The sequence below is a fragment of the Cupressus sempervirens genome, chromosome 10 (assembly GCF_028749045.1).
Source record: "Cupressus sempervirens isolate cs-2001-9-10 chromosome 10, ASM2874904v1, whole genome shotgun sequence".
NCBI classification, from domain to species: Eukaryota; Viridiplantae; Streptophyta; class Pinopsida; order Cupressales; family Cupressaceae; genus Cupressus; species Cupressus sempervirens.
Window position 1 is genome coordinate 973559294 of NC_143127.1, and position 12453 is coordinate 973571746.

General features: G+C 40.8%; 1 protein-coding gene across 2 annotated transcripts in view; it reads right to left on the reverse strand.

The window, feature by feature from the left end:
* Window positions 1-1025: 1025 nt before the first annotated feature.
* LOC149537230 (rhodanese-like domain-containing protein / PPIC-type PPIASE domain-containing protein) overlaps window positions 1026-12453 on the reverse strand; it is a 122900-nt gene continuing 111472 nt past the window's right edge. The window contains exon 8 of one of the 2 annotated variants that reach the window (XM_089807423.1): window positions 1026-1385. In XM_089807423.1, coding sequence (XP_089663549.1) covers window positions 1305-1385 — 81 coding nt within the window. In that variant the 3' untranslated portion in view covers window positions 1026-1304. The remainder of the gene's footprint in view (window positions 1386-12453) is intronic. The other variant, XM_089807424.1, reaches the window with a different exon arrangement.

Sequence of the window (12453 nt, forward strand, 5' to 3'; positions counted from 1 at the left end):
TCTCAAGCTAGATCAAAAGCAAACTGAAAAATAATGTAAAGACAACATACACCATTCAATGGAGTAGGTTTGCATACTATGTCATGTTATGTAGATTAAAGAATGGAAAAACAATATTCTCCAAGATTATCATCATGCATTCAAAGACTAATTATGTCGAGTCCTACTAGTCTATCTATAAGATTAGACCATCCATGGAGTGATAAATGAGCACATCATATAAGTTTGTTTGATGTTCAAAATATAAAAGTAGATGATCATTGCATTGAATCTAAGTGCACATCCATTGCCCCCTTTGTCAAGCTTTTGGAGCAAATCATATGTAAGGACGTTAGTTTATCCAACCAAACTTTAAAAAATCTTGGAACATTCTACTAAGATGAATCGTCAGAAGGAAAAAAACCCATCCGTTATCCTGCCTCAATCTCTCTTTATTATTACTCCCTTCTTAGCTAAATTCTGAAAGACATTCCTTATCCCAACTTCAGTCAATACAATGATCTATGAATTTAGATGTTGCTTGTATGTATGATTTAGCTAGAGCATGTAGTTAACTTGATTTCATGGTCAAACCTCTAATGATGCCCAAACCATGTTTCATCTAATATTGATAACTTCACAAAGATTTCAATGATCAACATTCATCAATGTTGTAACTAAGGAAACATAATGTCATAGCATTCTACTAAGCCCCATCCTACAACCTAAATGCTATAATTTACATTACACTAAGGCCACCCATACTTAACAAGTGTGATTGTGGTTCATTTCAACCATAATTTATATATAGTAGAATACTCATATTGAGTGATTAAACATGTTGGAAATAACCAATCAAATTATGAGTTGTAAATTTTCTATTTAGTGGTTCCAAATATTTAGCTAAAATGACAAGCTTAGAACAATATTGTAAATGTTAGCATCGTTACAAGAAGAATAAGTATACATTTAACAGCTTTTCTATTGCCTAAACCATTGTGAAGTGTTTTACTTCTGAAGCAAATTAAAAATGTGACTCAATAGTATATTAGAATAATTGATTATTTCATAGACTCTATATTTTTACAATATGCCTCAGGAAGCTTGTAAGAATGTTATTAAGAGTAAATGAACTTTATCATAATCAGGCATAAATCTCATTGAATATCACCTTATAAAAAAGGTGTTCTGTTTTGTGGCCCTGTATTATATTACACATTCTCCAAACATTTTTTTTTTTTTTTAAATTTAAATACATTGATCCAATATATATTATTACGTTTCAAGAATGCACATAAAAGACTAGCTATAGTTTAGGCTGATCACTAATACGTAGGGATGGAGGAGTCAACAGTTTGTGAGTATTTATGAATTCCTCCTGATATATTGAATACTCGCTTAAAACCCTGCATCAGAAAATTTCAAAATAAAAAACGAGTTTACAAAAACGTGACCCAAAAAATTATAAATTTCATATGAGAATAATTGTAAAATACCTGTACTAATACAACTATACCTTCCATACATCTGATCCCCGGATCAATTCATCAGGTAAAGGAGGCTCAGCTATTCTTGTCAAAAATAACTGGGCTGAGTTTGTGCTGGATTGGGGCATTTTCCCTTGTAACTGGATTGTTTAAATCAAGTGTAAAATCGAGTCAACATGGTTTGACTCTGCTCTATATATGTCTCAAATGACTACAATGAACAATGAGAGATGTCAGTTATGGGCTTGGATGACATCCAATCTCCCCAAAATCTCCTGGTTTATTGCTGGTGATTTCAATATGCTTGAATATAAAGAGGATACGACAGGAGGAAGAGATGGTCTGTGGAAGGGTAATGAAAAGTCTTTCTGGTCTAGGATGAAAGGTCTCTATATCTGATAAATCTCTTTGAGAAGAAGAAAGCTCAATTGAAAGATATCTTGTTCACATGGTGTAACAATCAATCCCAAAACAAAAGAATTTACACCAGGCTGGATAGGTTATGCACATAAGGGTTTTATTTTAATTTTCCTCCTTTGAGCCTAACGATAAAAAGAAGGTTTTCTCCGTCTTCCCTACTATAATGTTTGATCATTCTCCTATTGAGACCTCTGGTGAATTGGGTAACAACATTTCAGTTTCTAAGAGAGCTTCCTCTTCTTTTTACAAAACCAATACTTCTCTCCTTAATAACAGTGAATGCCTGATTAGACAGGCTACTGTAATTTCTAAAAGTCTGAACAAGGATCTCCTTTGCAGAATGGGAATTGTTGTGTCCTCTGTGGGGGGTTTATTTGGTATTGTAGGGGGAAAAGGCCTATGAAAGTTGAGATATGGAGATTGTTTTTCAAAGTAAACTGATAGGACTTGAGGTGAGCTTCAAACGCACAGCGGGGACTTGTCTATGGAAAACAAATTTGTCAGAACCAAATCCTTGCTCAGGAAGAACCAAAATTATCGGATTCAAGGTTCTAAGATTAGAGCCAGGATGGCATGCTTTAATGAAGGGGATTAAAGTTCTCGAGTATTTCTTTCATATTATAAAATAAAAGAGATTCTGAGAGTTGTGAGTGCAGGAGCTCTGTGGGAGGTGAAGTGTCATCCTCTAATTTTCGCTTCCCTAAGCTTCTGCTGTCACAAAACCTTCTCAGATTATTTCTCTCTGTCACTTTGGCATTCTCCATTCTCTCTGTTCCTCTTTTGTTCAGATTGTCACATCTTTTCTTCTGTATTTCTTGTGCTTCCTGATTTATCTTACTTATTTGTCTTGCCCAAGTCTCTGCTTTGGGTGCTTTGTGGTTCTATTGGTACATTCATCTTCCCAACTATCAGTTCATTATACCTTAAATATTTATTGTTTTAGTTCTGTTATTCCTGTGTACTGGGATGAAAGTTGTTGCAGTTGTGGCTTTAATTGCCCAGAACATGCATTAACTTCCCATGGGTTGGCCAGCCTCATGGTGACTTCAAGCAGCAGGCCAACAGAGATGATTGGACAAGGAATAAATTCCTCAGAAATCGTGGTAGAAGAGGCAGTGAATTTTGCTAACAATGTTCCCCCTAAACCGTCTTACAATGAGACTCTCCAAGCTGAGATTGTGGGGGCTGCTCTTCAAAAGGCTGCAGCTTTTGACGTCAGTAACAGTGAACTACTATTGGTGGATCGGTCAATTGATGGGGGAGATGGAGACATCTGCCAAGGAGAAGATGGTGAACAGAAGAAGTCACAAAGGTTCCTGCTCCTGCCAAATTTCCCTCTCCTAACTCTGATATGTTACAAGCCATAAAAACTGAAGAAATGAGGGTCCATACTGTTGCCACCTTTGTTTGCCTGGACTCTGATTCTCTTCAACAAATGTTTTTGATAAATGGATAGCAAATGTTTAGGGAAAGAAATTGGGTATCTGTGTCTTTTTTTTGTATGCTTCAGAAAGCTCTTTTTGTTGTGTTCTTTCAAAGCCATGGTACATGTTGATCCCTAAGAGACTCGCATCTAAATAAGGGCAGTTGGGAAACTCTGCATACAGGGACCTGCGGCACTATGCAGAACAACCTTTGGGATTCTAGAAGTTGGCTCTTTGTTACTTAAACAAAGAAAAGGGAAAAGGAACAAACGAAAAGAAATCTGTGCTACAAGGCGACACGTCAAGGCTTTCTTCACATTTTGCAGGCTCGTAGCAAAATCTCAGCGAAACTTTGGAACCTTTAACTCTAGACAGACTTCCCTCAAGGGTTGACATGATGCAGGTGCAAGGGTCCAAACAAGGGTGAGGGGATACCTACGAGCGTTCATCTCGCACAAGTGAAAGACACAGTGTGGGTATTGGCTTTGTCTATAGAATAGAACCACACCTCCTAGAGGTCCATTATGAGTACTCATGCCTGATCAGCTTACTATGCAGGGAAACGGACCTTATATGGCACAAGCCATACTTTAAACCATAGTTACGGGACTCGGACTTGCCTCTGACTCGGAAAGTCAAAATCTGACTCAGACTCGGACTCGGCAAGGACTCAAAAAATCGGAAAACCCATGAAATTCAAAGATATTTAAGGATTTAAAGATTTTTTCATGCATCATTTAGTCAATTAACATCAAATACACAATAATTGAGATAAATAGAAACTACTTAACACTCATACACAATTTTGCATAGATCACATAAGTTAACAGCGAATTTCTAAAGGAAAATAACAGAATAACATAATATAGAGTTAAACATGTTGTCACTGTCAAATGTCTACGATATATGAAATCCATGGAATCAAAAGTTGAAAACATATATCAAAATATCAGCTAGAGTGTAGAAGACTAAAGTTCATAATAGCCTATGCCCTCCTACGAATATGCCTAAGGTAAAGTCATGGAAGACTCAGATATTGAGAAATATGTTTGTTACAGCTTACGTGCGCATTGTAGACAACAACAGGGCTCTCAAGTATGTCTATCGATTTGCTTGGTGAAACACAACCTTTAAAGGTAAAAGTCTTTTAATAACAATTATAGTTGGCTTACAATTTTTTGCCAATAAAATGATCAAGGACATAGCCTGCTTACCGTACTAGGTAAAGAAATCAACGCATACAGGCAATAGATAGAAATAGCAGAACTCCTATTATTCGCATATGCCAAAACATTACATTATGCTTGATAAGATGATTACAATGCTTCCCGAAGGGAGTATATATACTCACCGAAGGGCCTTTCGAAAGGTTCTCGAAGGAACCTGTCGAGCACAAGTCAGCTACATAACAAATAATGCATACTAACCTACCCGTCGGCTCATTTACAATTATTTACCGACTACATCATCCCCCCCAAAAAGAACAGTCGTCTCTGGACGACAATACAACAAAATTTGACCTCAAACCAGAATCAGGATACTAGGCATGGGGACAGGTCCGTGCTCTCAAATCGCTCAGCTCAACCCGAAGCTTGTAGACCTGCTCCTTCCGAACCTTCAACTTGACCTCCGCTTCCGTCTGAAGCTCCAGCGCAAACTGCATCATCGCTCCAACTTCTCCCATTTCTTTCTCCTTTTCTACTGCCACCTGCACCTTCTCTGCTACCAACTGCTCCTCTGCTGCCAACTGCTCCTTCTCTACTGCCAACTGCCTTTGTCTGACTAACAGGGCTTCCCTCTCAGATTGCCAAGCCGCCCTCTCAGATTCCCAGGCTGCCCTCTCTGAAGCCAACTTGGCAACTGACTCCTCCCGAGCTCTCTCAGCTGCTACTTGATTTGCCCGACCCCTCAGAAGAGTGTAGTACGCCTACCTGTGCAACTTGACTATCTTCTGGAGCAGAACCTCAACCCAGCTGTCCACACCAAAACCTACCGTGGTGGCCCAGTGCCGACGCATCTCATCAGTCTCTACATCCGGCCATTCCCACTCCTCAAAACAAACTGTGAAGGCAACTGGGCATCCTCGTCGCATAAACGAGATGACTCCCTCCAAATCCTTCACAATCGAATCCAATGCTTGAGCCTCCGTCGAATCCAACACCTGATGAGCCTAGGATGCTAGAGCGGCGAAGTCAGCAAGAAATGCCTCCTTCATTCCGATTCCACGTACTAATGGATGTTCCTGCATACCCATAGCCATCTCCACGGCGTCTGCCATACGCTCAACAGTACTGTGCGACAGACCAACGTCTGGAACTAGCTCTGCTACCTAAGGCTGAGTGTCTACCTCGGGAATATCATCTCGTGTAGGAGTCTGCAAATAGGCCATCCGGGGAGCCGGAGCACGGTGGAACCGCATGCTCAAAAAAGTACTGACCTCCGAAAGTCGACTCTCCCTATCCCACTCGGGTGATGCCAACAATGCTGCATCCATCGTCACCACTACATCAGATCCTACGACATCCAAGTGTACACCCGGCGTACTCTGTCTCTCTGCTATCTCTGGTACTAGGAGGTCGAGTACCTCCAAGGACGTCTCCTTTCCTCTATCTGGCACACTCTACTGTAGGTGCCTCAACTCCTGTTGGCTGAGCCACAACAACTTCCACTTCCACTTCTGGCTGTGCTACGGTTGCTGCTACCAGAAGTACGTCAGTAAGGGTTGGCAAGGTCTCTTAGCTGACGGGTGTTGTCGCCCGTGCAAACCCTATGGCAAACCCAACTCCCGGCCGTACAATAATCTTGAAGGTGAACTCCTGCAACAGAAGTAACCAGCGGTTGATTCTTCCCTGAATGATAAGTTTGTAGATCATATACAGCAGAGCCTGATGGTCGACATAAAACACGAACAAAGTGGCAAGCAAGTAATGACGAAATTTATGTACAGCGTAGACCATCCCCAAAGCTTCCCATTTGGTTGTACTGTAATTCTGTTCCGCTTTTGATAGTAGGCGACTAGCAAAGTAGATCGGGTGATCCAACTCGTGGCTTCCTGTCAGTGCGAGGGTTGCTCTGATCACATAGTTCGATGCATTGACACGAACATGAAACTCCTTATTCCAATCCGGATACCCCAAAATGGGTGCCGTAGCCAGTCGTACTTTGAGTCCTTCAAATGCTTCATCCTGTTCCTTTTCCCATCTGAACAATTCTCCTTTACACGTTAACCTATCCAACAGGAATGCTATCTTGGCAAAAAATTTGATGAAGCGTCTATAATAGCCTATATGCCCGAGGAAAGATTTTACCTCTGATACATTGGTGGACGGCTGCATCTCCAATATGACTCTCACCTTATCCTAATCTATCTTCAATCCCTCCTTACAGACTATGTGTCCGAGCAACCTTCCCTGCGGAACCATAACCCTGCACTTCTTCAGGTTTAGGGCTAGACGCGCGCGTCAGCATCTCTCCATACACTCACCCAAAGCTGCGAGATGTTTGTCCTCGGCGCTGAATACCGACCAATCATCTAGAAATGCCTTGAAGTTTCTGACGGACATCTTGTCAAAGATGTGCAGTATGATCCGCTAGAATGTCACAGGCGCATTGCACAGGCCGAACGACATCCGGTTATATGCATATACTCCATCTTCTACGACAAATGTCGTCTTCAGCTTATCCTACTCTGCAATTGAAATCTAATTGTATTCGAAAAATCCATCCATGAATGAGTAGATCTTGTGTCCCGCTACCTCCTCCAGGATGTTGTCTGTGAATCCAAATTGTCATCTCCTTTCAATCATAGGACTCCCTCCTAATCTAGTTCCATACACTGCCTCCTTTCATCCTCTTCTTCTTCGGAATCTGACGACAGAGCTTCTTCCCCGACCATTTGAGTGTGTAAATCGATGATGTATTTCCACCCTTTGCTTTCAAGTGATAAAGTATTTTTCTTCCAATCGTGCTTCACCTTGGCTTGTATCAACCACCCTCGGCCCAGAATAGCATCGTATCCTTTCCGCTTCAATGGGATCACGACAAAGTCCAATAGGAACGACTATGTTCCAATCATCATTGGTTGCGCTGTCAGGACTCCCAATGGCTTGATTCCATGTTGATCGGCCGTTAGCAACTGGAATGTAGGTGGCCACAATGTTGGTTGTCCTAACCTTTTCCAGGTATCTTCTGGTAGCACATTGACAATGGACCCTCTATCCACAATTGTTTCTGTCAACACAGTCCCGAGAATTCCCATTTCGACGACTGTCAAATGTCATCTGGATGAGAGGGCTAGCAGCATTGGATCCTCTGCACTTCCACTACTTTCCTTCTCCCTTTTGTCCGTTGTACTTGCTCCGCTTTCCTGCTCCCTTCCATGTTCTCCTGGTAGTTTAGCAATGGGAATGATGTTTGTGAGTGTTGATCGGAGCTGAGGCATTGTGAGCAGCAGATCATTTATCCCGACAGGTACCTCGGTTTGTAATATTTGTCATACAATGTTTTGTTTTGTGCAGTTCCGTGCAGAAGTACCAGTAGTGTCCTTCAGGTGTGCCTTCTCTACCTGCGTTGCTTTCTGGATCTCTGCCCGCGCATCCTCCAGTCTCTTCTTTTCCTCCGTCGGATCAGAGTATACTTTTGCTTGCTTCCGTGTGATGGCCAAAACCTCTTTTTCGTCCATCCCGACGGTGATCAAATTTACTCCCGACTTTGGGCACTTGGCATCTTCATAATCGCCGGGTCCACACCATCTGCATAATAATTTTGGTTCGCTTGCCGTTGTACAGTCTCAGGCAAAGTGGCCCCACAAATTACAGGCCCTGCATTGAACTATGGGTCGATCGTTCGCATCGTACTAAATTCGGCTCCTGTTGCCATTATTGTTGTTGCTACTGTTGTTGTTGTTGTTTTGTCCTTGTCTATTGTTTTTGTATCCTCCCGATGTGGCACCTTCCATACTGATGTTCCCGTTCCCTCTTGACGCGGACGCCTCCTATGTGAGGAACACTTGTTGTAATGCTCTTGTTTTCAAGTTGAAAAGGCATTCCTTCGTCAAATGTCCCATGATCTGGCAAATCTCGTAAAATTGGTCTTTCGGGCAGGATCCCTTCGTATGGCCTTCTTTCTTGCACTCGGTGCACCACAGCTCATTTCCCTTGGTCTCCTTCTACATGTTCTTGAATTCTTTCATCATCCAAATCATATTCTTCTGGAGAGCGCAGACCTTCTTGCTGCTGCCTTCATCATCGCTGCTATCTTCCCCTGAAGGTTCATCGTCATCTAAATCGAACAAGCTACTCTTCTTCTTCTTTGTCTTCTGCTCACTTTCGAAGTTCATTGCCCGATTGTACGCTTCAATGTATGTCGATGGTGGCACAATCTTCATCTTCTTTCGCAGCTTCGGGTGAAGGCCTTCAATGAACCATCTTTTCTGTAGCCCATCAACCGGTTTATTCTCCATCTTATTGATCAGGTCCTTCAATTTCCTGGCAAAGACTCGGACTGTTTTATTCTTCCCCTACTTAGTATTGAATATCTCCGCTACAATCTCATTATCGTCGCGCAATATTTGAAATTCTGCGATAAACTCTTTCTTAATGTTATCCCAACTGTTTAACTTTTGTGGATCTGTATCAGTAAACCAATCAATCGCAACACCCCATAGGGTGGCCAAAAACTGTCGGACCCATTTGTTTGTCTCTGTTATGCCATTCTGTCATGTCCCCTATTCAAATAATTAAAAAAAAATAAACTTTGTTAAGGCAGGCAGGCTCCAAAAAGGTGAAATTTCGGAAAAAGGGGTTAATCTTTGGAAACCAATGGACTAATAAATAAAAATTATTATTAAATTATATTTTATTAACCCCTCTTGGACGTGAGTTAGGGTTATGCCCTCTTTAAAAGGGGTTTGGAGGCATTTTGGGCTCATTCTACATCTTGATTCTTGCTAATTTTCTTGTTGTTCTTCAGAGGCTGCCAAACCTGTGGAGAAGGAGACCCAAGAACGGGAGTTTGCAGGTTTCCAGGAAGGCTAAGGACGGGAGTTTGAAGCCATTCCATGTGCATGCTCATACAGAGTTTGCCCTTGTGCTGAATAGTGCCGATTTGGGTGTTTTCGGGGATTGTTTTTGGTTTGAATTTGGGTTTTCAGTTGAGTGTTTCATATCAGTTTGGTTTGCTGTTGTATTTCAGACTTTATGATGTTAAAATAGAGCCGAATATATGTATTGGGTCGTGATCAAACTTCTGAGATAATTTATGAGTGTTTTTTGGTGTTTTCGGGCATTTTGGTGTTAATTTCGGGAGCCCGATTGAGCATAGTTTTGCTCTACATTTGTGATCTGTTGTGTAAGGGCTGTACAAATCTGGAAATGTCATTTTGTAGGCTGTTATGCTGCTGAAATTTCTGTAAAAATGTCCATTTTCAGATTTATTAACAATTTGTGAAGTTGTGAAGTTTTTTTTGGCACTAATTTGGACATACCCGATTTGGGTTTTATTGGAGAATTGACAGATCTTTGTAATATTGGTTGTTTGATTTTAAAGTTCTGATTTGAGGCTGGAAATATCATAAAAAATTAGTAAAGGGACATTTCAGTGGTATCAGAGCCGTGATCTTGCCAGCCTGAGGGTTTGTAGAAGTTGCATGTCAGTTTTAACAACTACCCAGATCTTGCATGTCAAGTTTTGATAACTACCCAGATCTTGCATGTCATATTTTATGATTGCATGCAACTAAGTGAAAGAGAAAAAAGATATTTGCAGCGAGAAAAGAATAAAGAAATTTTGATCAAACCCCCAGTTGAAAGCAAAAGTACAAAATCCAAGGAAGAAAAAAGTATGGCTGATCCAGATGAGATGGCAAAGAAATTCTTCCAAGACATCCAAAATACTCAGAAGCAAACAGTGGATGGTTTGGCGGAAACTAGAGAGGCTTTGCGAATATTGACAGAAAAATTACAAGGAATTGCATCTATTAATGAGAAAGGGAGCACTTCAGAGGAGCCGAGAAATGGGAGATCCACACCATCTAAATCATCCAAATCTATTTTCTTGCCTGCAGATGAGCCACCAGTACCAAATCCAGCCATTAATCCAGTGGAAGAGGTTACAGGTAATTTGATTACATTAAGAGCTACTTACAATGGCTTAGATGATGACTTTCGTAGTTCGGTTCCTTTTAAAGAATATGTGGATATGATGAACGCTTTGATGCCCAAGAAAGAGAATAGGAGGGAGCATGACACAAGTGGAAGAGAGCTCAAAAATAAAATAAGCAAGTTTACAGCGCCTACTTTTGATGGAACAAATAAAATTTCAGCTAGAGCATGGCTACAAAAATTACAAACTTTCTTCACACTCAACCCCATGAAAGAGAGTGATGCTATTCAATTTGCAAGTCTACACTTGGAAGATGCAGCCTATGATTGGTGGTATCATGGAATGACTACTCAAGGTCACGATCAGGTAACTACATTTGAAGATTTCAGTCAAAGGGTGATAGATAGATTTGACCTCAAGGATGATGAAGAGTACTTTAAAGAATTGTCAAAGTTGAAGCAAACCAAATCAGTTAATGAGTATGTAGAAGAATTTCAAAAAGTGGCTGTTATGGTACCTGATATGAGTGAAAAGAGGATCGTTTATCTTTTTCTTGATGGTTTAGAAGATTCTGTTAAGGGTTTGGTTAAGGCTTTCTCACCCTCAACCTTACAGGAAGCTATCAAAAGAAGCTTGCAACTTGAAACATGCGTGCCTATGAAATCAATCACTAATCAAAAACCCCCAAATCTTTGGCAACATAAGGGAAATTTTCAGAAAAAGACTTTCCCAACACTACCACCAAAAGATGTGACAAATGTGGCAAAAAAGAAGGTAGATGAAGAGACTAGGAGTGAATTACGAAGGAAAAAACTTTGTTTTACTTGTAGAGAACCATGGGTTCCAGGACACAGATGTTTGGGGAAAGGTCAAGTGCACTATATTGAAGTTGCTTCAGAATCTGATTCAGATGAGCATGAGGAATTTCATGATACTAAGGAGGAGGTAGAAGAAGAGAAAGTAAAAGAAATCAGCAAGGATGGCACTTTAGCAGCATTATCAGGAGTCCCAAGATACCATCCCTTCCGAATTCGAGGGGTACTAGCAGGGCAAAGGTTGACTGTTCTTCTTGATAGTGGGGCAACTCACAATTTTATTGATGAGGGATTTGTCATGAAAAGAGGGCTTAAAGCAGAAGATTTTGAGGGATTCAATGTTACTGTAGCTGATGGATTCACTATGCCTTGCACACGGGTGGTGAAACAACTCAAGATGACCTTAGGAGATTATGAGTTATGTGATGACTTCTATGTGGTTGGTATTGGGGAGACAGATCTTGTATTGGGTGTTCAATGGTTGCACTCTATCGGAGGCTATTACATGAACCATCAAACTATGGAGTTTAAATTTCATTCCAATGGGAAAGAAGTCATATTGAGAGGGTTATCAAATGGAGCACCTAAGGCGGTCTCTGCAAAGAGGATGGAGAGGACTTTTCGAAGAGGACAAGTAACATGGGCAGCAGGAGTCATAATCCAACCAACAAGCTCTCCCAAGAATCAAGGTAATTTCCATTTTGAAATTCAAAATATTCTTGATAAGCATAGTATAGTTTTCAATGACTTGCCTCCAGGATTACCACCAGATAGAGGTTTTGAGCATGTTATAGAGTTAGAACAGGGTGCCAAACCAGTTATAACAACCCCATACCGCCATCCAAGAGGTTATAAGGAAGAAATTGAAAAAACTATTAAAGAACTCCTGGACATGGGATTCATAAGGCCTAGCTCTAGTCCATTTGCATCATCTGTGGTACTTGTCAAGAAAAAGGATGGTACAATGAGAATGTGTATAGACTACAGGGCTCTAAACAAGAAGACCATAAAAAATAGGTATCCCATACCACGCATAGATGAACTCATTGATGAGTTACATGGTGCTGTATACTTCTCAAAAATTGACTTAAGATCAGGCTACCATCAAATCCGAATGAGGAGTGAAGATGTGGAAAAGACTGCTTTCAGATGTCACTATGGGCACTTTGAATTTCTTGTTATGCCATTTGGACTCACTAATGCACCAGCAACATTCCAATCTTGTAT